Source organism: Tachysurus fulvidraco, chromosome 11 (assembly GCF_022655615.1).
Source record: "Tachysurus fulvidraco isolate hzauxx_2018 chromosome 11, HZAU_PFXX_2.0, whole genome shotgun sequence".
NCBI classification, from domain to species: domain Eukaryota; kingdom Metazoa; phylum Chordata; class Actinopteri; order Siluriformes; family Bagridae; genus Tachysurus; species Tachysurus fulvidraco.
Genome location: NC_062528.1, coordinates 10,514,508 through 10,537,609, shown reverse-complemented (window position 1 = coordinate 10,537,609; position 23,102 = coordinate 10,514,508). Strand labels below are relative to the sequence as shown.

At 37.0% G+C, this 23,102-nt stretch overlaps 1 protein-coding gene across 2 annotated transcripts in view; it reads left to right on the top strand.

The window, feature by feature from the left end:
- The first annotated feature begins 276 nt into the window (after positions 1 to 276).
- pitpnm3 (PITPNM family member 3) overlaps positions 277 to 23,102 on the top strand; it is a 49,021-nt gene continuing 26,195 nt past the window's right edge. For both annotated transcript variants that reach the window (XM_027147982.2, XM_047820505.1), the window contains exons 1-3: positions 277 to 581; positions 13,231 to 13,326; positions 18,268 to 18,372. In XM_027147982.2, the coding sequence (XP_027003783.1) occupies positions 557 to 581; positions 13,231 to 13,326; positions 18,268 to 18,372 (226 nt within the window). In that variant the 5' untranslated portion in view covers positions 277 to 556. The remainder of the gene's footprint in view (positions 582 to 13,230; positions 13,327 to 18,267; positions 18,373 to 23,102) is intronic.

The following is a 23,102-nucleotide window of genomic DNA, read 5'->3' as shown; positions in this document are numbered from 1 at the left end:
GCAATTACTACTTGTTCGTGCTCTATGATATCTGCTGGATATCAAAGGAATGCCCTCTACAGTCTGGATGCTACAGTCTTGATTCTTCATGAAAATCCTGAACATAACGAAGATTGTGTTTTGACATGATGCAATCTGAATTTGCGAAGAGTCACAGTAGTAAAAACGACGAGCAGTCGCTTGCGCCGCTGGAGGCAGTCGAACATAAGGCACTACAACACGCACACGCACGCACGCACGCACACACACACACGCACGCACGCACGCACACACACACACACGCGCGCGCGCGCGCGCGCTGGAGAGGGTCGGCGCAAAAGACTGCACAAGTAAACCCAGCGCGTGCGTGTGTGTTCAGCAGAAGCCGTGTTTCATGACTCCCTGGAGGCAGAATGCGCTGAGCATCCAGAAACAGGGATTAGTGTGTGGAGGTCTGAGGTGGCTTGTGTCTCTACAGACCTGCTTCCCCGCTGCACTGAGACGTGCGCGCCGTCCAAACTAACTGACAGTCTCCTGTCTTCTGGACGGCGGGGAAACACACAAACACACCTGCGAAATGGCTAAAGAAACAAAAGGCAAAGGTGAGTCCCAGTTGCATTTACCCTTTTTATACGCAGCCTCGGTGTTGTTATTCTGTCATGCTGTATTTCGTTAACAGGTAGAAATAGTCACCGCAGCGCGCGCTACTTTTCCTCTCTGATGTGCAGGAATGCGTGCAGTTAACACGCAGTCAATACTAATCACGTGCTCATTGAGCATTTAAACAGGATTTACTGTTCACAAACTTTGATTTCGCACACACTAGAACGGCTTGAATCGATGTATTATTTAAGTCAGTGGGATAAAAGTAGCATAGGTTAAAATTTATTCTTAATTCAGATTATTGGGGATTATGCATGAAGTACATTTGCACAGATTTCTGGAGTCATTGTGGTGATTTTGATTGTTCTCTTTTTGCTTAAAATATTTCTCTCGTTTCTCCCTTTAAACAGTAGAAAAGCAGTTATATTCGAGAAATTAGCAAGATTAGAAGAGCATTTTAAGGCAAGATGCAGTTTATAAATGGTTTATAAACAGGCCTTATTTTGGAGTCACATTTACATTTACAGCATTTATCAGATGCCCTTATCCAGAGCGACGTACATAAGTGCTTAAATCTCTAGCATTGAATACATTAATGCTGGCTCACAAGGTTACATACTTAAGATACCATGAGTTTGAAACATTTGTTCAAAGTTACAATGAAAAAGTGTCAGTTTTTTTTAATTTTTTTTTTTTTTATTATAATGCAAAAGATAGGAAAAGAAGTGCTAGAATAAGTAGGTCTTCAGCCGCTGCTTGAAAATAGTCAGTGACTCAGCTGTCCGGACCTCTAGGGGAAGTTCATTCGACCACCTTGGTGCCAGAACAGAGAAGAGTCTTGTACTATACTTGCCTCTTACCCTGAGAAATGGTGGAACCAGTCGAGCAGTGCTGGTAGATCGGAGGTTGCGGGGTGCAGTGCGAGGAGTGATGAGGGCTTTGAGGTAAGAGGGAGCTGGTCCATTTTTGGCTTTGTAGGCCAGCATCAGTGTTTTGAATCTTATGCGTGCAGCTACCGGAAGCCATTGGAGGGATTGCAGCAGCGGGGTGGTATGCGAGAACTTTGGCAGGTTGAAAACAAGCCGGGCAGCTGCATTTTGGATCATTTGCAGAGGATGGATTGCATTAATAGATAGACCTGCCAGCAGTGCATTGCAGTAATCCAGTCTAGAAATGACAAGAGACTGAACAAGTACCTGAGCAGCCTGTGTGGACAAAAATGGCAGAATCTTTCTAATGTTGTAGAGAAACCGACATGAGCGAGTCACATTAGCAACATGAGAGGAAAAGGACAGTTGATTGTCCATGGTTACCCCAAGGTTTCGAGCTGTGGCTGAAGGGGAGATCAGATCGTTGTGCAAGGATATAGCAAGATCATGACCTGGGGATGAATCACCTGGGATGAACAGCAGTTCAGTTTTGCTAGGATTGAGCTTTAACTGATGAGCAGTCATCCATGATGAAATTTCTGCCAGACATGGTAAGATCTGATCAGAAGCTGTGGTATCTGAGGGTGGGAAAGAGAAGATAAGTTGTGTATCATCAGCATAGCAGTGGTAAGAGAACCCATGTGAGGAAATAACTTCACCAAGAGAGTGAGTATACAGGGAGAAAAGAAGAGGACCAAGTACTGAGCCCTGTGGGACACCAGTGGAGAGTCTGCATGGAGCAGATGTCACTCCCCCCATGTTACCTGATATGAGCGTCCTTCTAGGTAGGAAGCGAACCATTCCCAAGCTGATCTGCAAATCCCAAGACTTCTGAGGGTGGATAAGAGAGTCTTGTGGTTGACCGTATCAAACGCTGCTAAAAGGTCAAGGAGGATAAGGACGGATGACAGTTTGGCTGTTCTAGCAGCATGTAGTTTCTCAGAGACATCCAAAAGGGCTGTCTCTGTGGAATGAGCTGCTTTAAAGCCAGACTGGTTGGGATCTTGGAGGTTGTTCTGTGAGAGATAGATAGATAGTCAATGCGTTCAAGGATTTTTGAAAGAAACGAGAGAAGTGATACCATTCTGTAGTTACTGATGTCTGATGGATCCAGAGCAGGTTTATTTAGGAGTGGATTTGCCCTTGCTCTCTTGAAAGTAGTTGGTACCTGACCAGATGCTATGGATCTATTGATGATAGCGGTAATGAAGGGCAGAAGGTCTTGCGACATGGTCTGGAGCATACTGTAGTGGAAGGGAGTGGATCCAATGGGCAGGTGGTAGGATTGCCGGACTGGATGAGTTGTAAAATCTCTTCTGCTGCTACAGTTGAGAAATGTGACAACGAAGGCGTAGGAGAATCCATACTCTGAGTTGTAAGTGCAGTCGGGGCTGAAGTGAAGGTCCGGCAGATTTCTTCAATCTTCTCCTGGTAGAAAGAAGCAAAGTCTTCTGCAGTCAGGGAGGATGAAGGAGGAGGAGCCGGGGGGTTGAGCAGAGAGGAGATGATGTTGTGGAATTTCCGAGGGTCATGTGAGGAAGCTTCACACTTTTTCTTGTAAAAGGAAGTCTTGGCAGAAGTCACATCTGAGGAGAACTTGGCAAGGGGTGTTCGGTAAGAATCAAGAGCTGCATCAAGTTGTGATTTCTTCAACTTTTTCTCGGATGATCTTAGCTTTCTACGATTGTTGCGCAGCACACCTGAAAGCCAAGGAGCAGTACAAAAAGAATTCTTGGGTTTAGTGGACATAGGGGACTTCAGATTCACAAGAGGATATGCATTATGCACATGAGACACGATTTTTATGAGACATACCTGACAATCAGGACAGGGCTGTCATTGGGTTTGCTTTGCATGGCATGTATACCATCAGATCATTGTTGTTTTAATAGTTTATGACGGCTGGTAGTTTGCAGACATTCTCTATAGACAGTCTCTATTGTGTACAATATGATGTGTCAGCGTCGTTTATAACTACAGATAGTGTAATGCTTCATAGCATTATTCAGTCCCAAAATTTAAGAGCACGATACTGTAGGCATTTATTCTTTTTTCAGACAGATTTACAAAAAGGTAAACTTTCTCAGAATTCATTATTTTGTGTAGATTTGCTGTGCTTTTGTTTGGAATGTGTATGTACACACACACACACACACACACACACACACACACACACACACACACACACAAGTTTCTGACGTTCTCCTGAACCTCTCTTACCATTCTGAGGTTTTCTTGTCCTCTCTATCTGGTTTTGTGCCGAAAGTTATAAACCAATATTAAGCTTAACAAAAGAAATTGCTACCACAACGCTAAAGTCTTATTCACAATGGCAGAGGGACCAGAGAAAGTAAAAAAAAAGCATACGTTTGCCATGTTGTGTATAATCACCATTAGATGCTCATTGAGCATCGTACAGACCTGTTTAGCAGCGTGCATCTGTCCACATCTGCTGCCTTTAAGCCTATAATGCACAGCTTTTGTTCATTTCCAGGTGGGTCAATTCAGTGTCAACAGTATCAACCTTTTACTTGCACTCTGTGGTCGAAACCATTATAGAGTTCAGTATTTTGGACCAGCATTAGTACATCATTAGTGCACTATATTTGTAATTACACCTCTATAAGGGAACTTTTCTTAATATTGAGTTTAGCTGCAATGAAGGATTAAGTAAAACTGTTCATAGGACTAACTGACTAATAATGTAGCATTTACTTTCCTGTTTCAATCCTGTTTCAATGATTATACTTTAATTACACTTAAGGTTGACAAATAATTTTGAATATTCAGCTGAGTCATGTTTAATAGCTTTTTTAAAATTGCAGTACATTTTATTACTCTGAATGTACTCATAAACCTTTCTGTAATCTAATCTATGACATGCATCCTGACAGACGTTTGCAATCTTGTGTATAACATCTTTTTTGGTATTGCTTAAGTAAATAACACATGATGTAGTTGATGTAGTTTTAATAATTTGACAATTGATTTATTTTAAATTAAATAAGCATAAATATTAAATAATTAGGTGATGTGTTACTTTTAACTGCCCACTAGTACCTCAGTGAGACTATTTTGGAGAAAGTTCATTGAACATTTCATTCTGACTGGTTAATGATTCTCTACAGCGTTCTTGCACTGAAAAATTGGCAGGTTGGCACGTTGCATGAGACCAGCATAATTCATGGTGTATGCATACAATTTTGAGACTTACCAAAAAAATCTTTGCCTGAGCAGGATGTTCTTCAGTGTTCACAAGTATTTTTGTATGAGAACAAAATAAGCTTTGTAAGAGAAGATGGAATCCTGTTCGTGAATTTAAATATTATACCTTTGAATGTTCAAGATAAAATAATGAAAGTGATCTTTCATAGCAACCATTTGATATAACATAGTTACCTTTAAGCACTATATTGCATTTATGTTGCATTTTATCTGCTGCTGTATCAAGGGTATTTGCTAACAGCCTGTTCCATATCCACAGTTCATTTCATTACAGGGCTGTTCCCATCTCACAGACACACACACACACACACACACACACACACACACACACACACACACACACACACACACACACACACACACACACACACACACACAAACACACACAAACACACATAAGCAATATAGAAATATTGCTGTTTTATAACAGATTGATGTGGTGTATTTAAAATGAAAGAAATGTGGATAGATAATTGTGGGGAGATTTGTTTGTTTTTCATTTACAAAGTAACAGGATTTCCAACAATAAATTATAGCCATCTGTTTTTCTGCCAATCATTCTTTATCAGATCTGTCATAATGTAGTCAAGTATCAAAAAACACAATTAATTTGACACATGGGCGAGTGCACATCTGTGATGGTTAAAAAGAATGTTTTCTTGCTGAACATTTCATTTTTTTTGTAAAACATCAAAGCAGACGATTGTGACAGGTAAAAGCCTGATAATATAAATATACGTGTCTATTGTATGACTCTTTTAGTGAAGTACTCTTACCCTAACCCTAACCCTAACGCTACCTATAATAACATAGAATACTTCAGGTTTCCATGATCCCTTATAGGAAATACCATTATCAGTGTGAGCAGCATGGTTTTCCAGTAAATGCATTAAATTAATTATAGGTAATATGGAAACCAAAATTCATGTAGAAGATTTTGGTGTTATTTAATTATATTATAATATAAATAATATAATATAATATTCTATAAAAATGAGATAAAATGACCTTTAATGTGTTGTTAGGCTATAATGAAATACAGTATGTGCTAATAGTCACAATTTTTTAGTCACAACAACTAACTTTGACAGGGCATCAAAAGCAGAGTTAAAAATAACATGCTGTGTTTCCTGCTTTTTTTCTGTTGTTGCTATGGTGATGTGAATGACTTCTCAAATGTCTAAATTGCCTAGGTTAAAAGAGTAAAGCATATGTAGACCTTTGTTACAAATCTTTTTCACTTGTGCCAGACTCAATGACAAGAGACACCAATTAATGATCCTTCAGACCCAATGCAAATGCAATATGGTGTCATAATGAACACCAATGTTTGTGTAGATATTTTATTAAGGTTCTAATACAGCTTAACTGAAGCAGTCTTGAGATAAATAAATTAGTCAGATAAATATTTCATGTCATATAATCAGCAACATATATGTTTAGTATAAACCTTTATTGTTTTAATGGAATCACATTTCATCAATTATTTAGATTTTTGTTTAACAAAGTGTTTATTATATTAATGTATGCACTGTATATAGTATTTTAATATATAGTATATATGTTTGGGATCGATAAGGTAACACTATATCCAACGTTCTTAAGGGCTTTAAATCAAACAATCCATTTCAGTTCTCTCTAAAATGTTTGTGTGCACTGCCTAATTTGCACAACCATTTGGATGTAGTACTGAGCTAAAAATAGACTTCCATGGGATGCAATAACAGACAGCAGGTCCATGTTCGCCACTACCCTGCAGTCTTTTGTGAGCAGGAGATGGAGAGTAAGTAAGAAAGACAGCGAGCAAACAATCCCACAGCCATTCATGACTGCTTCAGACACTGCTGTTTAGATATATCTGTGAGAATGTAAGAACGAGAGCTATTTCCTTTTGTAGCTATGGTTCTGTAAACAACACTGTAACTCCTTGTAGAGTTATACGTCATGGTAGGGGATGGGTGTTCAATTTGTCTGGAGACCAAGGGGGCAATCAATTCAGACACATATTCTGACATTGGTGAGGCAGGAGCTGATTCATCTACAAAGGTAATTGTCTACTTGAAATCCCCTGGTTGCAGCTAAAGACATAGCATCATGGTACTCCATTAAGGAGATGCTGCATCTTTTAGATGATCAATGCTGAGGCAGTACCCATTTTCGGCTTCAGATATCAGTTGCACAGGCATGAAATTTGCAGCATGGATTTCTACAGTAACCACCAGAGTTGGGTAGTAACGAGGTACATTTACTCCGTTACATTTACTTGAGTTTTTGAAAAAATTATACTTCTAGGAGTAGTTTTAAATCACTATACTTTTTACTTTTACTTGAGTAGATTTGTGAAGAGGAAACTGTACTCTTACTCCGCTACATTAGCCTACAATGAACTCGTTACTTTTCTTTTTACCTCTTTGGTATTCTACGCATCAATTTTAATGTTTTTTTTTTTTTTGACAGAGAGCGAAACGTCCGCTAAGGCTCTACCACGTGACTGTGTTTCACCAATCAAACATAGTTGTGCAGTCTCGTCACGTTACCATACTCAATCTCAGCGGCGGGACGGGTTAGTTAGCGACACAAACCGTCGGCAATGCAGACGGTGAAGCTTAATAGTGACATCACTGAGTGATTTTTTGGTGAAATAGTCTGTTTCTGCATGTTTTCACACACGCACACACATGTTTTACGCTGACCGGTGTGCAGTTTTTTCTTCAGCATGACTGGTATGAAATGTGTGTGTTTCCTTCTGTTGTTCTGTCACTAGACACACACACACACACACAGTTTATGAGAATTTATGGGCTGCCTCGTTCTAGTTCTGCCTGGTAAAAAAGTATAATGGTTTGGGAATTTGTGTTACTTGTGCGTATTTATTTTTTATTTATTATTATTTTATTTATTTTATTTATTAAGTACTTGAATTTACCTGAATTATTTTAATTTAATCTATTTTGTAATTAATTTAAATAAATTACAATTTATTTTATTGATTGGATGAGCCACAATTTGCCTAAAGATTATTTTGTATTTTTGTCTGCCTGATTGTTGTCTTGTGTTAAAAAATAAATCAGACGTTACTCAACAGTTACTCAGTACTTGAGTAGTTTTTTCACCAAGTACTTTTTTACTCTTATTCAAGTAATTATTTGGATGTCTACTTTTTACTTTTACTTGAGTCATATTATTTTGAAGTAACAGTACTTTTACTCGAGTACAATTTTCGGCTACTCTACCCACCTCTGGTAACCACACATGGTATGAACCCACCAAAAAGATCTGTTGCTGCAAGCAGAGAACTGTGGAGTCCAATCTATCCTCATGAATAGCATTCCCAGAGTCCAGTTCTTGCAAAGATGCATAAAACAATAAAGAGAGCAGAGTTGAACATACTTTTCAAGTTTTGAGATCCATGCTAATTGTGTGAAATGCCTGCAGAAACCGGACTAGCTTTAGGCAATGATTTTGATGTAATTCCTTAAAAATCTAGTTACAGATTAGCAGATGAATACAGCTAACCATATTGAAGCTTGTAGTCTTTATATTTATTATTTACATTTCAAACTGGGTGTCTACAACTGCACTGTCAGTAGTTAAAAACAGTAATTGGATTTTTCCACAATACACATCACAGAATAAAGAGGTGAGATCAGCGTTTCAGACAGTTTCTGGAACAGCGGCTCCATAACAACTGGTTTCACACAACACAAGGATAGAGCCCTGAGGACTGGGTTGAGAAGCACTTTATAAAGCCTTTCAAGTGAACCTGTTGGTTATTCCAATTCAAAACTATTAACTTAGAAAACTAGAATCAGTTTATACTGTTATGTGCAAGTTTGTATCATCTTATGACAGCTTTATTATTTTGTAGCAACACATTTTTTTTAAATCCCTAATTTAACCCAAGCTTGAGTATTTTTGTATACTCTATTAATATTATATACCATTTTTTGTGTTTCCTGGTAAACTACCCAAACCCATTTCAAGCAGCTCAGTTTGAATTCCTTCAGTGCTGTGACCATGTAATCAAATTTATAGTTGTTTTTACTTCCCAGCTGGGCTGCTGTCTCAATAGCCCCCCAACATCCATCCCAACCCAAATCTTAAAGTCATTTAGTCCGCATGCTTCCTGTGTACGTTACTTTATGTGTTACTTGGTTCTACTTTGCATTCTCTTCCAAAAATAGTATCTTCCAAAAATAGTAACAAACTAAAGAATGCAGTGTAACGATGTTTTTGTCTTTGAAACGTACAGTAAGCGCACTTGAACATTTTATTAGCACCTCGATGTTTTCAGGGTTAGAGGGCCATATGCAGCATTTCACAGTGGAGAGTGCCACTTCAGGCGGAGCGCTACCAGATGGGAGTGTTTACCAGCCACACTGCACATATGCTGTGGGGAAACACAATCATAGAGGTGACATATTTGAAGGTGTGTGTGTGTCTGGTGTGTGTGCATTTTTTTTGAGAAGCCATTTGTTGTTTAGCAGAGAAGCTGATTGTTATGTCTAATGGTCCTCACTTCTAGAAGCTCAGACCTCCCGATAGGAGTGAAATTAAAAGACTCAAATGGATTGACTTTATCTTACAATCTTGTTATCTAAATGGTTCTAAGTCAGGAGCATGCACTTAAATGTTGCCATATCATTTGAAAACGTCTAAACCTAACCGCCTCACTAATCTATTAAGCAAGTATTTAACTTATGTTACCGTTTTCAGATAACATTATTACAGTTGTCGTTTTTGAGTGGAAAAACTTTATCCAGTTTTAACAATATACATATTACCATTGTTCTCTTATTGCCATAATTTGAAATTCAGTCTGTGGGATTTATGCTATTTCTATTTATGGTGCATGCAGAGCCGATTTGCGTAGGGCCTCGCAAATTACGCAAGGCCCCTCCTCCACCTGCCTCATTTTATAGCGCGTGTTAATGCTTACTGTGTAGATGACAATATGAAGCGGAGCTATCCATCTGGCCATGAAAAGAGAAAAAAGAAACAAAGTGAGAGTGAAATGCGAGAACAGCAATCAGGTAAACTTGTGTTCTCTTCACATTTGATGTCAGCAAGAGCAAATAACAGTAAAGTTAAGTTGATGTGATTCTGTCTCTAGTCTCTATCTGACTAGCTAAATTAGCTGTGCAGTGCTGCTAGTGCATCTCTTGGCCTGTCTGTCACACAACAATTTATTGCGTGAACATTTGCGTGAATAAACGCCTAAGAGCAACGGTGTTTATAAATGGCAGCTCAATAACTGCGCCGCGCGTGGACATGCGTTCATATGCGTGTGCAATCGTGCAAGAAATAACACGCATGCCTTCCAGCAGCAACATCTGTGTGGGGACCAGTACAAAAAGTAGCGTGATAGCGCAGTGTTTTTAATCTGATGCATGCAGCTACCGGAAGCCAGTGGAGGGATCGCAGCAGCGGGGTGGTATGCGAGAACTTTGGCAGGTTGAAAACAAGCCGGGCAGCTGCATTTTGGATCATTTGCAGAGGACGGATTGCATTAATAGGTAGACCTGCCAGCAGTGCATTGCAGTAATCTAGTCTAGAAATGACAAGAGACTGAACAAGTACCTGAGCAGCCCATGTGGACAAAAATGGCCGAATCCTTCTAATGTTGTAGAGAAGAAACCGACATGAGCGAGTCACATTAGCAACATGAGAGGAAAAGGACAGTTGATTGTCCATGGTTACCCCAAGGTTGCGAGCTGTGGCTGAAGGGGAGATCAGATCATTGTGCAAGGATATAGCAAGATGATGACCTGGGGATGAATCACCTGGGATGAACAGCAGTTCATTTTTGCTAGGATTGAGCTTTAACTGATGAGTAGTCATCCATGATGAAATTTCTGCCAGACATGGTGAGATCCGGTCAGAAGCTGTGGTATCTGAGGGTGGGAAAGAGAAGATAAGTTGTGTATCATCAGCATTGCAGTGGTAAGAGAAACCATGTGTTACAACAAACTTAATGCAATATGGAAACCAATGGATTTACATTGGAATGGGCATAATGCCAGGTCAATATGAATGCACATCCCTCAGTAAATAATAACCATCAGAGATCAAGGGCCCCTTAGCAGTATTTTGCTTAGGGCCCCAGGGAGGTCAGGATCGGCTCTGGGTGCATGTTTACATTTACATTTACATTTACAGCATTTAGCATGTTCAGTGTGGGCAGTCAGAATTGAAGATCATGGAGCAAAGAGAAGCACGGGATGCACTTATTTCCAGGGATTTCAAAACAGCGTAACAGATATTGCGTCATTGGGTAGGCGTGGCCTATTTGATAATCTAGCCCTAACCCTAACCGTTGTTTTTTGGTTGTTTATTTGTTTTCGAAAATAGCTTAACTGTAAGATAATAAAGCATAATAGATATAAAATATAAAATCTACCTGTATGACTGTTTTGTCCTTCATTATCCTTCATAGGTATGCTCTTTTTTTTTTTTGAAAGAGGGCGTTTTTCCAAGACCTCTAGAAACACGCCCACTTCACATCGTGGTAAAGAAACCCCTGGAATTTAGTGAATGTCAGAGAAAAGAAGCACACAGCTTGTGTGACCACTATTTTTTAATAGCATACTCTCACTTCAGTTATTTATTCCAGAGAGAAGCAAGTACAGCTTGCCCCCTTTTTGTTTTCTATTGCTTATGCTTTCAAGGGTTCAACTAAAGTTCAAATAAAAGCAGCATGAACCCTTTTTCCAGTGTTTGGTCCCATCTCCTAACTTGCTATAATGTAATATAATGTTTGCTTCTAGATTTTATTAAAAAGAAAACAAAGACTGTCTTAGAACATTTCATCGCTTTTCCTTTATATCTATGAGTTAGACGGAATGAAAACATGCATGCAAACCAAGCTATATTGTGAAAAGAAACAGCACTTCCACTGCCTCCAATAGCAAGAGACTGCCTAAGCATCAACATTTTTGTGAAACATCTTTGTCCAATTTACAGCACAATGTAAGGATAGCTGTCTTTTCAGATTTTTTTTTTCAGAGTTTTTTCATTTCAAATGGACATAGAGTGTTATAACTGTGGACTTTTTTGTGTGCATGAAATAGTATTAAATTTCCTTCACCAGAAAGTATAATCTCCCTGAAAGCATACTGTGAGCAGACCAGCACAGCTCTGACTCCGTTAGTCTAAATTAAACTATATAGAAAACAATCAATGTTCTTCCACCTTGAGATACTTCTTTCACTAATCTAAGTCACTCTTTTGTGTTGTTAGGGTTAGGGTTAGATCACAAAAGAATGATCTTTGTAAGACTAGACAACAAGATTTGACAGAAATTAATAAGCTGCAACAAATGGTACGCAATGTGCTTATTGAAAAACAATGAACTTACATGACATTTCCAAAGGCTGGTGAACACCTGATCACCTGACCTGAACATCCTCTTCCAGATTTATTTCCCCTTTTGCTGTTATACTGTAACTTCCACATTTTTGGAACGCAAACAGTAAACCAATAGTAAAACCCTGTAACCCTGTAAGGTGTGAATATAAACATTTTTATTTTCATGAAAAGTATGCATGAGTTTGGGGGAAAGGGTTTCTTAGTTAACATTTGATTGTTTAAAATACCTGAACAAATGATTTCAGTGTTACTGAGGAGTTAATCTAGCATACACTGATGATGAATTTTATGCCTGCTAATGCATAAAGGTAAGCAGGTCAGATTGTTTACCATGACAGTGTCATACTGTGTAGAGACAATTAAATCATTATATCACACAAGACTAATAGTGGTACTATAGCTAGTAAACATTATTTTTTTTTCCTTTTTACTTTCTTTGCTGTTAAATTTGTTGTCACTTTAAATGTCTGGCTATTTTCTAATATAAAGTATCACTTGACATGGGGTGCACAAAAAAAAAGAAATGCTATCAGACTAGACAATGGACAACATTCTCAAGTCAGTGTCGATGCTAAGGACTGAAGTTCATTTTCAGACCAGACCACAGGCTGTAAAACATTTAGAATTTCACAATCCCTGTTGTGCTTTTTTACCCACTTTTATTTCTTGTGATTTGAAATAGCAACTGAGTTCGATGGCAAAAGAAAAGGCTTCTGACCCAGTAAATTAACAAAACACCAGCATAAGCAAATTAAACCTACACCTTTATGAAAATTGAGCCCATTGTTATTGTTTTAATTAACACTATTATCTTTCTCTGTCATTAATTTAAAAGGCTATTAACACTGATTTGTGTGGATCAGAACAACAGGGACCTTTGATGTTTGCCCTGACCCTCAATTTCGGAACCCATTACAAATTGATTTGGTGTCCTATAGACTTTATGCCTAATGAATTCATAAGATTCTGTAAATCTCTGTTATTAAGTTTTGCATTTTAATTAGATAATTTTTGCTTTTTGTTGAATGCACTATTTCAGTCTGCATTAACTGTCTGACCCACAATAATCCAACACCCTTGCTATTTATATAGGCACTTAATCATTTTTCTGTTTTCTTCCCTGTAGTGACTTTACGCAAGCACAGCACTTCCCACTGGTGTATGCATAACATCACCCAAGAATCCATGGATAGCTCTGATGATGAGTTTTTTGATGCCCGAGGTTAGTGTCATGTTCCCCTAATGGTGTCTGTAATTCATCTAATTCATTACGTTTTTCATCTCTGTTTTTTTTTTCTTGCCTTTTTTGCAGTTTTGTTTCTTTGGCCTCCTTTTAGTTACTCACGGTGTTACTCAATAACATATTTTTAGATTTCCTTTCTGTATTTGACATATTGAAACCTTTTTTTTAGCAAAGTAAATATAGCAAAGTAAAACATAATTCTATGCTTGATTTTTTTTTTTTTTTGATCTGACATGTGCATGAACCAGGACTATTTTACCAACAGGATTATTTTATAACAAAAGCATACTATTTTACCACTTAGGTTATATGACACAAATGGCATTCAAGACTTCCTCTATAAGCATCAAAGTAATGATAGGATATTTATGCATATTACATTAGTGATTCTTTTACTTTATGTTTTGCATTTGTTTTTGTTCATTCCTGCTAATATTCATCTTGACTCAGGAATCAATTTTTATTTAGCTCAAAATGACACTCTCTGTTTATTTACTATACTACCTCATTCCACATCAGTACATCACTCTCTTCTCCCATTAATTCCCTGTTCCTCATTTCACTGATTTTGAAGGATGGCCTACTGTATGACATTTTCTTTCCATTTTTAATAATTGTGTTCATTGGAGTTATGTGGTATTTTTATCAATAAAACATGATTGATATTTTTTTTTCCAAAACCTTCTCCTAGACTTGTTTTTATAGCTCCTTTGTGTTATTTGGTTTTCTGGAATACATTCTAGTAATTATATAATTTCTGGTTATATCAGAACTGATTCAAGTGGTTGTAGGTGTTTGTATATGATTTCCCTATGATTCATTGGCCACAGACAAAGAATTTTCAAAAGGTTTATTTACTTCCCTCTGAATAATACAGTTCACCCAGCTTTAAATAGCCACTGGACCCAAGCCATGAGAAAAGACTTATGTCAACATAGAGCATTAAATGCAAAATGTAGAAGTAATATGCTTGCATTATCAACACTTCATACACTGAGAAGCTGCCTCAATATTGACCTGCTTGATAGTCATGTTCTCAGTAGAGCTGGGAAATTGCATAATTCAGCATTTTCACAGTAGAGAATTACTATAAAGTACCACTCAGTGGTGATATTGGGGAGTTTATATAATTTTCTAGGCATACCTTGGTAAATTAGTAGCTGTGTTAAACTACAGAAAAGCTGCAAATCCCAGAACAATTAACTGAATTTACCAATAAAGCTGATGCAAGCAGGTGCACAGCTTCCATTGTTTTGGCCACTTCCAGTTTCTCAAAAGATAATGTACATGTGGCTAAACCAAATGATGTCATTTTCACCTTACAAACTTTGCACAAATCTAATTTTGAATGAATGCTATAAATGCTTGTGGGGGTCTATAGTTAATGCCAAAAGTTTACTCTTACATCTGTGTTAAAGCTTTACAAATTAGAACCGTTATTGACATCTAGACAAACTACTATTTTGAGTAATCTGTTTTAATGAACACAGTTGCCCAAAGTATATTTGCAATAGACCTGTCTATTTGCTGTAAATATGAATCCAACATGAAATTATATATAGCATCCCTGAAATGTATTTATTTATATTTATATCTCTGAAACCTCTTTTTCTTGTGGCTGCTCACGTATCTACTCCTTGCTTGTTTATCTCCCTATAAATCATTAGTCTAATCAAAATCTACGTTGAAAGACATCTTTTAAGATTCCTTTATGATTGAAGGCCTTGATGAACGACTTTATAGTGTAGGTGGGATTATGTTGTGTGGGAAATACATCATTTCATTTGGGTTCAGCATCAGGTGTTTGGTTTGGATTATCAAATGTATGACTATGATAGGCAGATGACAGCAGATCCCCTGGCACTCAGATTTCCTAAACAAACAGATGGACTAATCACGATCTCTGAATGTGTTTACAGAACAGAGTGTGAACAGTCATGTCATAATTTAGTTGTCTAATAAATAAAATATTGTCAGACTCTATAAATGCCTTTTTTTTATTTTATTCTGGTATTTTGTGTTATTGGAGGGTATATATAGCACATCTCAAGCCACATTTATTCCTAAAATGCCTATATATTATAATGATTTTCTTTAGAGTGCACTTTTCAATCTCTCCATCCCAAAGCATATTATTACTGAGACCAGCAACTATTTAGGAATATTTATAAGCACATCTCAAGTGATCATTACTATTCATTATTTGGACTATTTTAGTCCTAAAATACAATATAGCATGACTGAATGACGCAGATCCGGGTAGCAAAAAATTCAGCAATGAAGGTGGCAAGAAGATTGAGAGTGATGACTATCACATTTTAGCAGTGGCAGTCCATTTAGTCATATTAGTCATCAATGTCATTTTCGCTTTCTGTAGTCAAATGAGCTAGTGAGTGACATGCCCAACAAAGGGAGATGAATTTTGCAAGTCAATATATAACTTTGATAGAACTTCTGCTCCACATTTTAGCATAAGTGCTTTAAAAACTTTAATAATACCTTAATAACAGCTTTACTATATTACTATTGTATGGTTGCGTTTAAGCATTGCTGTCTGTACTTTCCAGAACACATACCATTTTTAATGGTTATTTAAGGTTTCATTGGAGGGTCCCTAACATGTACTTGGAACCCCTCCTGAAACACTGTATTGTATGGTTCTACATGAGGTTTTAGTTTGTCAAAGTGGCAATTGGCTCATTTTTTTGTATGGCAATACAATATTGTATCATAGTTATTAATATTGTTATTAATATTTTTTATTCTGAGCAGTCTGTCTTATAGTTCAGTAGCCATGTTTCATGTATCAAAGTCTTGAAAATGAGCAGGATGTAATTTAGCTTTTAACTGCTTTTCAAGGTACAGTGTTCTTTTTCTTTTAAATATTGACTACCTTTGGTTGCCTTTAATTTATTTCGATGTACATGCTTCCTGAGTAAACTATATTATTTCTGATAGCTGGTGCAAATGAGGCACATTGTCTGTTTTTGTTTTTTTTTTACTTTTAGATAACTATATGATATTTTGCATAATGAATTTCTACACCATATCATTAATAATTTCTTATGTGGTTTCTTTGATTGCCTTCTTCACAAGAAGCTTTTTAAAGCAACCATTATATGCGTTATGGGTGCCATGCTGACTAGTCTTGAAAGATTGGTTGTTTATGTATTCATAGCCTTTCTAGTGTTTTACCTGTTGGAGTCCAAAAGCACAGCTAAATACTGTGGGAAGTATACGGTACATCCACTTTAAAAAGGCACAATATAGCAATATTGAAAGATGATTTAGACAAAAGAAAGAATGTAATATAAAATAATTGGTCAAAAAAATTAAGTAAAACTAGCATTCCAAATGTCTGCAAGTTTCACTCTTATTATAAACAATTCCCAAAGGGCCCATTACTTCCTCCTTTAAAGCTACAACCCCAGTGTGCATTATTCTGACATTACATCAAAATAAATACAACAAAAAAACTGGAACTGCTTTTGGAAGAAAAATTATTGAGGGAAATGTGGATAAGATGAATGTTGTATAGCTGTATATCTACATGCAATTTTCTACAGTACGTCTGTTAAGGCTCATTAGGCTTTAATCTAAGGAATCGTTAGAAAATGCTTCATTATTTAATGAGTTGGCCATGAAAGGACTAAAGCAGTACTATGTTGGGACTAAAGTCACTTTATAGCAGAACTAAAGGATCTCTGTTTTGGCACTACAATACAGTATCTCCATGCCAGGTCTAAAGCAGCTCCATGGCTGGATTAAAATACTGTCCATGGCCAAAGGTTTGTGGACAGCTCACCATCACAAGCATATTTGGTCCTTCCCCAAACCATTGCTAAGAACTTGGAAAAACACAATTGATCACAAGATCTGAAATGGGATTGTCAACAAGCACATTTAGTGTATCCATATTAGCATATTAATACCCAGACCTTTCATTCAGGGTACTATGAAGTGCTTATTATGTACAGTCCTTACAATTTGAAAATACAAAAAGGTAAAATACAAAAGATAAAAAATAATGATCTTTCTAATAATCTCCATATCACTTCCTTCCTTCCTTCCTTTTCTTTCTCCTAATTTAAAATGTAATTTTTGTCTGATTTAGAACTTTCTTTGATTTCTTTTGGCGATCTGATCTTTTGATTTTGTTTGTTTTATCAGATCTGATCATTTTTCTTTTGTAGGAGCAATCTAATGCTTTCATTGAGGTGCATGGTTTGTGGGATTTATCTTTCTACCTTTGATTTCAGAAATTCTTCAAACAGAAGAGATCAATTTTCTTTCTCTTCTGTATATCCAACTGTATTTCACAATCTCATACAGCTTTCACTGTTTCATTAGCTGAGTTGATCAGGTCCATTACTTGCTAAATGACAATAAGATCATGGCCATTGGGGCTCATTAGAATTGCTGCAACTGTCATTTATATTAGTGTGAATGTATGCCCAAACTGTACAGTCTACTGAATGCATTGAAGTGACAGGATGTGGGAGAGTGTGAGTCCAATGGCAGCAGAGCTTGATGGAGGCAAGCAGATCTGACAGAGGGCTGTCACAGCCTCCCATCCACATTCAGCACTCAAGGAGAAAATTCTGAACATGTTGCTGTCACACAATGCATTCTGATCTGTCAACTGTTCCATCCTGTCTTGCACAGACATGCTCTGTGTCTGTTGTCTCCCAAAAACAGTGGCTTGTCATTAGTCACATTGACAGTGTAGTTGGAGAACATAAATGGACTTTAATCTACATTTGATGTCTGCAGTTTGTTTCTCTTCTCAGATTACTACAGCGCAAAAGACAATTATGCAAGAATGGATCAGCCAGAAAGAAGTCTTACTGTATGTCATTTGTCTGTTAATCCTCATATATAAACTGTTGCTATTTTGTGTCTATATGATGTTTCCTACAGAGGTATTAGAAGGGAAGACTGCTATGCTGTTGGGAATGAGTCAGTGGAACTCTAATGACCTGGTAGAACAGATTGAGACTTTGGGCCAGATTGACCCGACTCAAGGTAAGAGCAAAGGGACTGTGTATCCAGTTCTGCTGTCACTCAACCAACTTCCTAAATCGTCTCTGCTATAAATATTATTATATCACATTAACGACTAAGAACAAAACTGTAAGAACAAATATGGTTTCAGAACAAATATTTGTTTTTCCCACGTTTGTAAGTAGGCTGAGTTTCATTGTAGAACTATTTTATCAATATAAAGGTTTTAAACATACACATTAGATAGTGCTAATGATTTAGCTAGCTCAAATTTAATAACTATATATTAATATGATGGCTATTAAAAATGCACCTACAGTACAGCCCCTTGCAGTATTCTATAAAGTTAAAAAGGTAAATATTTAGTGAAAAACAAATAGAAAAATTATACAGAGGAAAAAAGTATCTAAGTATGTACAGTTTTTTTTAAATAAAACGTGTTTATTGGTCTTATATAAATTTGATCCAGGCCTAATTTAAGATTCTCAATGTACAGGGAATGCAGCAATTTGGATCTATTTCAATATGAACAGTGAAGATGAAGGAGTGAAGTTGCAGTATTTTGAACAAGCAGTCTGAACTTCTTAACAAAAAAACTGTATTTTGCATTTGCTCTCAATGAATTCATAATGAGTCTTTGGTATTTTGTAGTTGAACATTTCCCTGATTACTCATTACATTTTTGTGGTGCGTTTTTCGTGACTGGATTGCTCGTTAACTTCAATCCACGTCAAATCATTGTCACACCTTATTCTCATTGAATAACTGAGATATGAGGTGGGGAAAACATGAGGATTATGTGCATTTGCTTAAGTAATCATAACTGTCCTTCAATTACACATTGAAGTAAGATGTGATTTCCTGAAAGCAAATTAACCAGGTTCAATTTCCACTTAATGTTTGTCTCTCTCTGCTCCTTGTTTCCTAAATTTTACTGAGCGTTATAGCACCAAATTTTATATTCTATATAAAATATAATAGAGTTCATATTTATTATACCACGTGCAATGCAGTGGAATTTCTGTTTTTTTGTCTTTGTGTTCTTGCACACTGGGTTGAAATGGAAGAAAGCAGAGATAGCAAGCTTGGATTCCATGTTTCTAAATGGACTGAGCGTGTAAAGGAGTAGGTGTTCAGTGGGTGATAGATTAATTAGTCTGTCAAAGCCTGGTGTGCCAAAGGCAGACATTAATTAGGAAATGCTGCAGAAAAGGCTCTGAAATGCCAGTGGTGGGTGTTCCAGTGCTAGCAGACACAAGCTGTTAAATGTTCTGAGCTGTTCTTCAGGGTTTAAAGTTCATTGGGTTTGCAGTTCATTGATCCTGAGGCATCTACTGTAGAGATCTACCAGCTCTAGTCAGACTCTGCGATACTAAAGAGGAGATGTGAACTCCATTTGATCTTTTTCATCTATACAACATAGATGCCCCTTTAAAAATCTATCTAATATTAATCTTGAATTTTGTATTCTATTAACCTTTATATTATTCTTTATATCAACTGTTATATTTTTGTTTCTACGTTTTGATTTATTAGTCAGGCTAGGAGGTCCAATCAGATTAGCTAGTGTGGTTTTTGTTTGGTTACTTTCTTTCCTTTAGCACCACTCTCATCCCTTTTCCCCTTTATACTTCTCTTATTGTTGATTGACATGTAAATATTGTATATAGTTTCGCCTTCTTTGTATATACTGCATATATATTTTTTGTCACTCACGATAACTAATAAACTTGGTTATCAATTAAAGTTGTCTGCCTACCTCCATTTCACACACATACTCCTGGGAATAAATCCTTTTCTTCCCTAAATACCCCTAGACCATAATTGGGTAGTAACATTTAATGGGTAACATTTAACAAAGTAACATTTAACTTTTATGCTTACAAGTCAAATAAAAATTTGACAGTACTATTTGTTCTGTAATGCTCTGTGTGAAAGCAGATGTCAAATGTTTGCAATTTTACACAGATGAGAAAATCAAGATGCTCTAAAGAAAAATCAGATCATTTTTCAGCCACACCAATTGCTGACAGATGTATGGATTTACACACAGCCATGCAATCTCCGCAGGGCAAAAACTGGCAGTAGAACGGGTCAGACTGAAGAGCTCAATGACCTTAAGCGTAAATGCACTTGTCACTGAGTGGGCAGACATCCACACAGTTATGCTCCACAGCTGGGGGTTGGGGAATTGATAGGCTGTGGACTTGAAGGGTCCAACAAGCTCCTGTAGGTATAATTGTCAACCTTGTATTCACTAAATAAACACAGAGTGTTCTGTTTTCCCATGTTGGTAAATTTTATTGAAAGTTGGAGTGTGGCACAAAGGAATAACGACAGTTAAGGACATGAGAACATGTTTCTTCATGGATGTGAGAGGAGTGCTTAACAGAGCTGCTGCTAATTGGTTAAAGAGAAAGCGTATATGTTTTGTGAGATGTCTGTGCAACAGAGAATATATGCATATGATCTGACAGATTAATTAAAGGATGGCTTGATTGATGTATAGATAATACTACACCCTGTGCTCTATCATGTGCTCTGTCATCTTCAATACTGCAGCTTTACACTATTGCTTAGTAAACTTTGGATTAAAATAAATTCCTTTTACTCTTTAACTCAACTGAACCGGTCCGGTTCAGACAACCTGTCCTTTAATCTTTTTTTTTATTTTATTTTTTTTTTATCTGTAGCTTCCATGTTTTTTAGTCATTTATGTTAATGTATTGTTCCTAAAGTAATAAAGTTACTAAAGTTAGTTATATAGTTATAGTTATATACTTATCTTTCAACCTAGACCTTCAAATTAAGAAAACATTCCTATTAAGAAGCATTATAGAAAAAGAACACCTTTTTTGTTTCCAGCAGGTCAGGGTCAGACTAGAGCAGATGCCTGGGATCAATAACTTAGATCAGAAAACTAATTAATCCAGAAGGCTTTTGTAGAAAATAAAATGGCCTCCAGCTGGTTCCAGACACCATCAATGACTTTATCCACTCTGGTCATATAAGATTTTGGCCACACACACACACACACACACACACACACACACACACACACACACACACACACACACACACACACACGCTGCTTATTCGTGTTTGTAATAATACAATCTTCAGTCAGTCAGTTTTCTTTTAATTATAAGCTGGTTTCTTCACATATACCAATTCATAATTTGTTTCTTATTTAATTTGCCAGTGTTCCAATTTTAGTGCAGAATATGATGAGCAGATATGAGACAAAGCTACAGTGCAACAAAGAAAATTTGGGGTGTTTAAGTACAATAGCAAGGCTTTCTTTTTTGGAGGCATGCTTGATCATGTGGTCAATGATTTTCCACTACTCCAGAAGCATTGCTGCATTTTTTCCACTCCTGAGAGGACAGTGATGTAATGGAAGGAAAATAGTCACAGATAAGCTCATTAAACATAAGCACACAGTACAAATAAAGAAACAGTCACTTGTAGTGTATTGTATAAAAGTACAAGTTAAATATAATATATACAGTATAATAAAGTATAAATAAGCTGTATTATCACTTTCTTGAACATAATTATCATTAACACATTTACATCAAATGCAGTTTACAGTATTTCCTAAATAGGATTTTTGAGAAACAATTGTGCTATTTGTGTTGAACATAAAATGTGTCTTGTATATTCCTGTTTCTCGGAGGTAGATAGTCACGTTAGATTTACTCTTGAATAAAATGTGCTTGTAGGAAAATTTTTTGTTTGTTGTTTGTTTGTTTATTATTTTCTTTTTTTTTCTTTTTTTTGCAACTAGTTATATTTGTTCCACTAAACTGAACAACAAAATTGTATCAGACAAAGGCAGTTTATAATCCCACTTGATTATTATTGTCTGAAATCCCACTTGAACCCTAGCCCATATTTGTCTTTGACTTGGTACAAATCTCTTTGAGGGGGTTGTAATTGCCCGGTGCATAAAACTAGCCTACAGTGGTCAGTCTACCTTGGGTTCTTGTCCTTGGCTGACAGGATTGGAACCTGATTTGGTCTTCTGCTATTCAGAATCAGAATCAGCTTTATTGCCAGGCATGTTTACACATGCGAGGAATTTGTTTTAGTGACATAATCTCCACAGTGTAACAGGATGTCATATGCAGTATAGAAGGAATTGTATGTACACATTTACAGGTGTGAAATGTGCAGTTTAAATAAACATATGAAATATACATATGCAAATAAGTATGCAATATATACAATTTGTATGTACACATGTGCAATTGTGAAATGTGCAGTTGAAGTAAACATTCAGACAATATGTATGCATGTATGTACAGAGTGCAAGTATGAAATGTGCAATTGAGGTATACATAGTGCAAATATTATGTGTTGTGTGTTCCATGGTGTTAATTGTTCATCAGGTGGATTGCTTGAGGGAAGAAACTGTTCCTATGTCTGGTCGTTCTGGAGCTCAGGGCTTTGTAGCGCCGACCAGATGGCAACAGTTCAAAGAGGGAGTGTGCTGGATGTGAGGGGTTCAGAGTGATTTTCTTTGCTCTTTTGCCCACTCTGGAGGAGTACAGGTCTTGGAGAGTGGGGAGAGTTGTGCCAATGATTCGCTCAGCAGTCCGGACTACCCTCTGTAGTCTTCTGAGATCGAATTTGGTGGCCTAGCTGAACCAAACAGTTACTGAGGTGCAGAGGATGGATTTGATGATGGCAGTGTAAAACTGTTTCAGCAAATCCTGTGGCAGGTTGAACTTCTTCAGCTGACGATG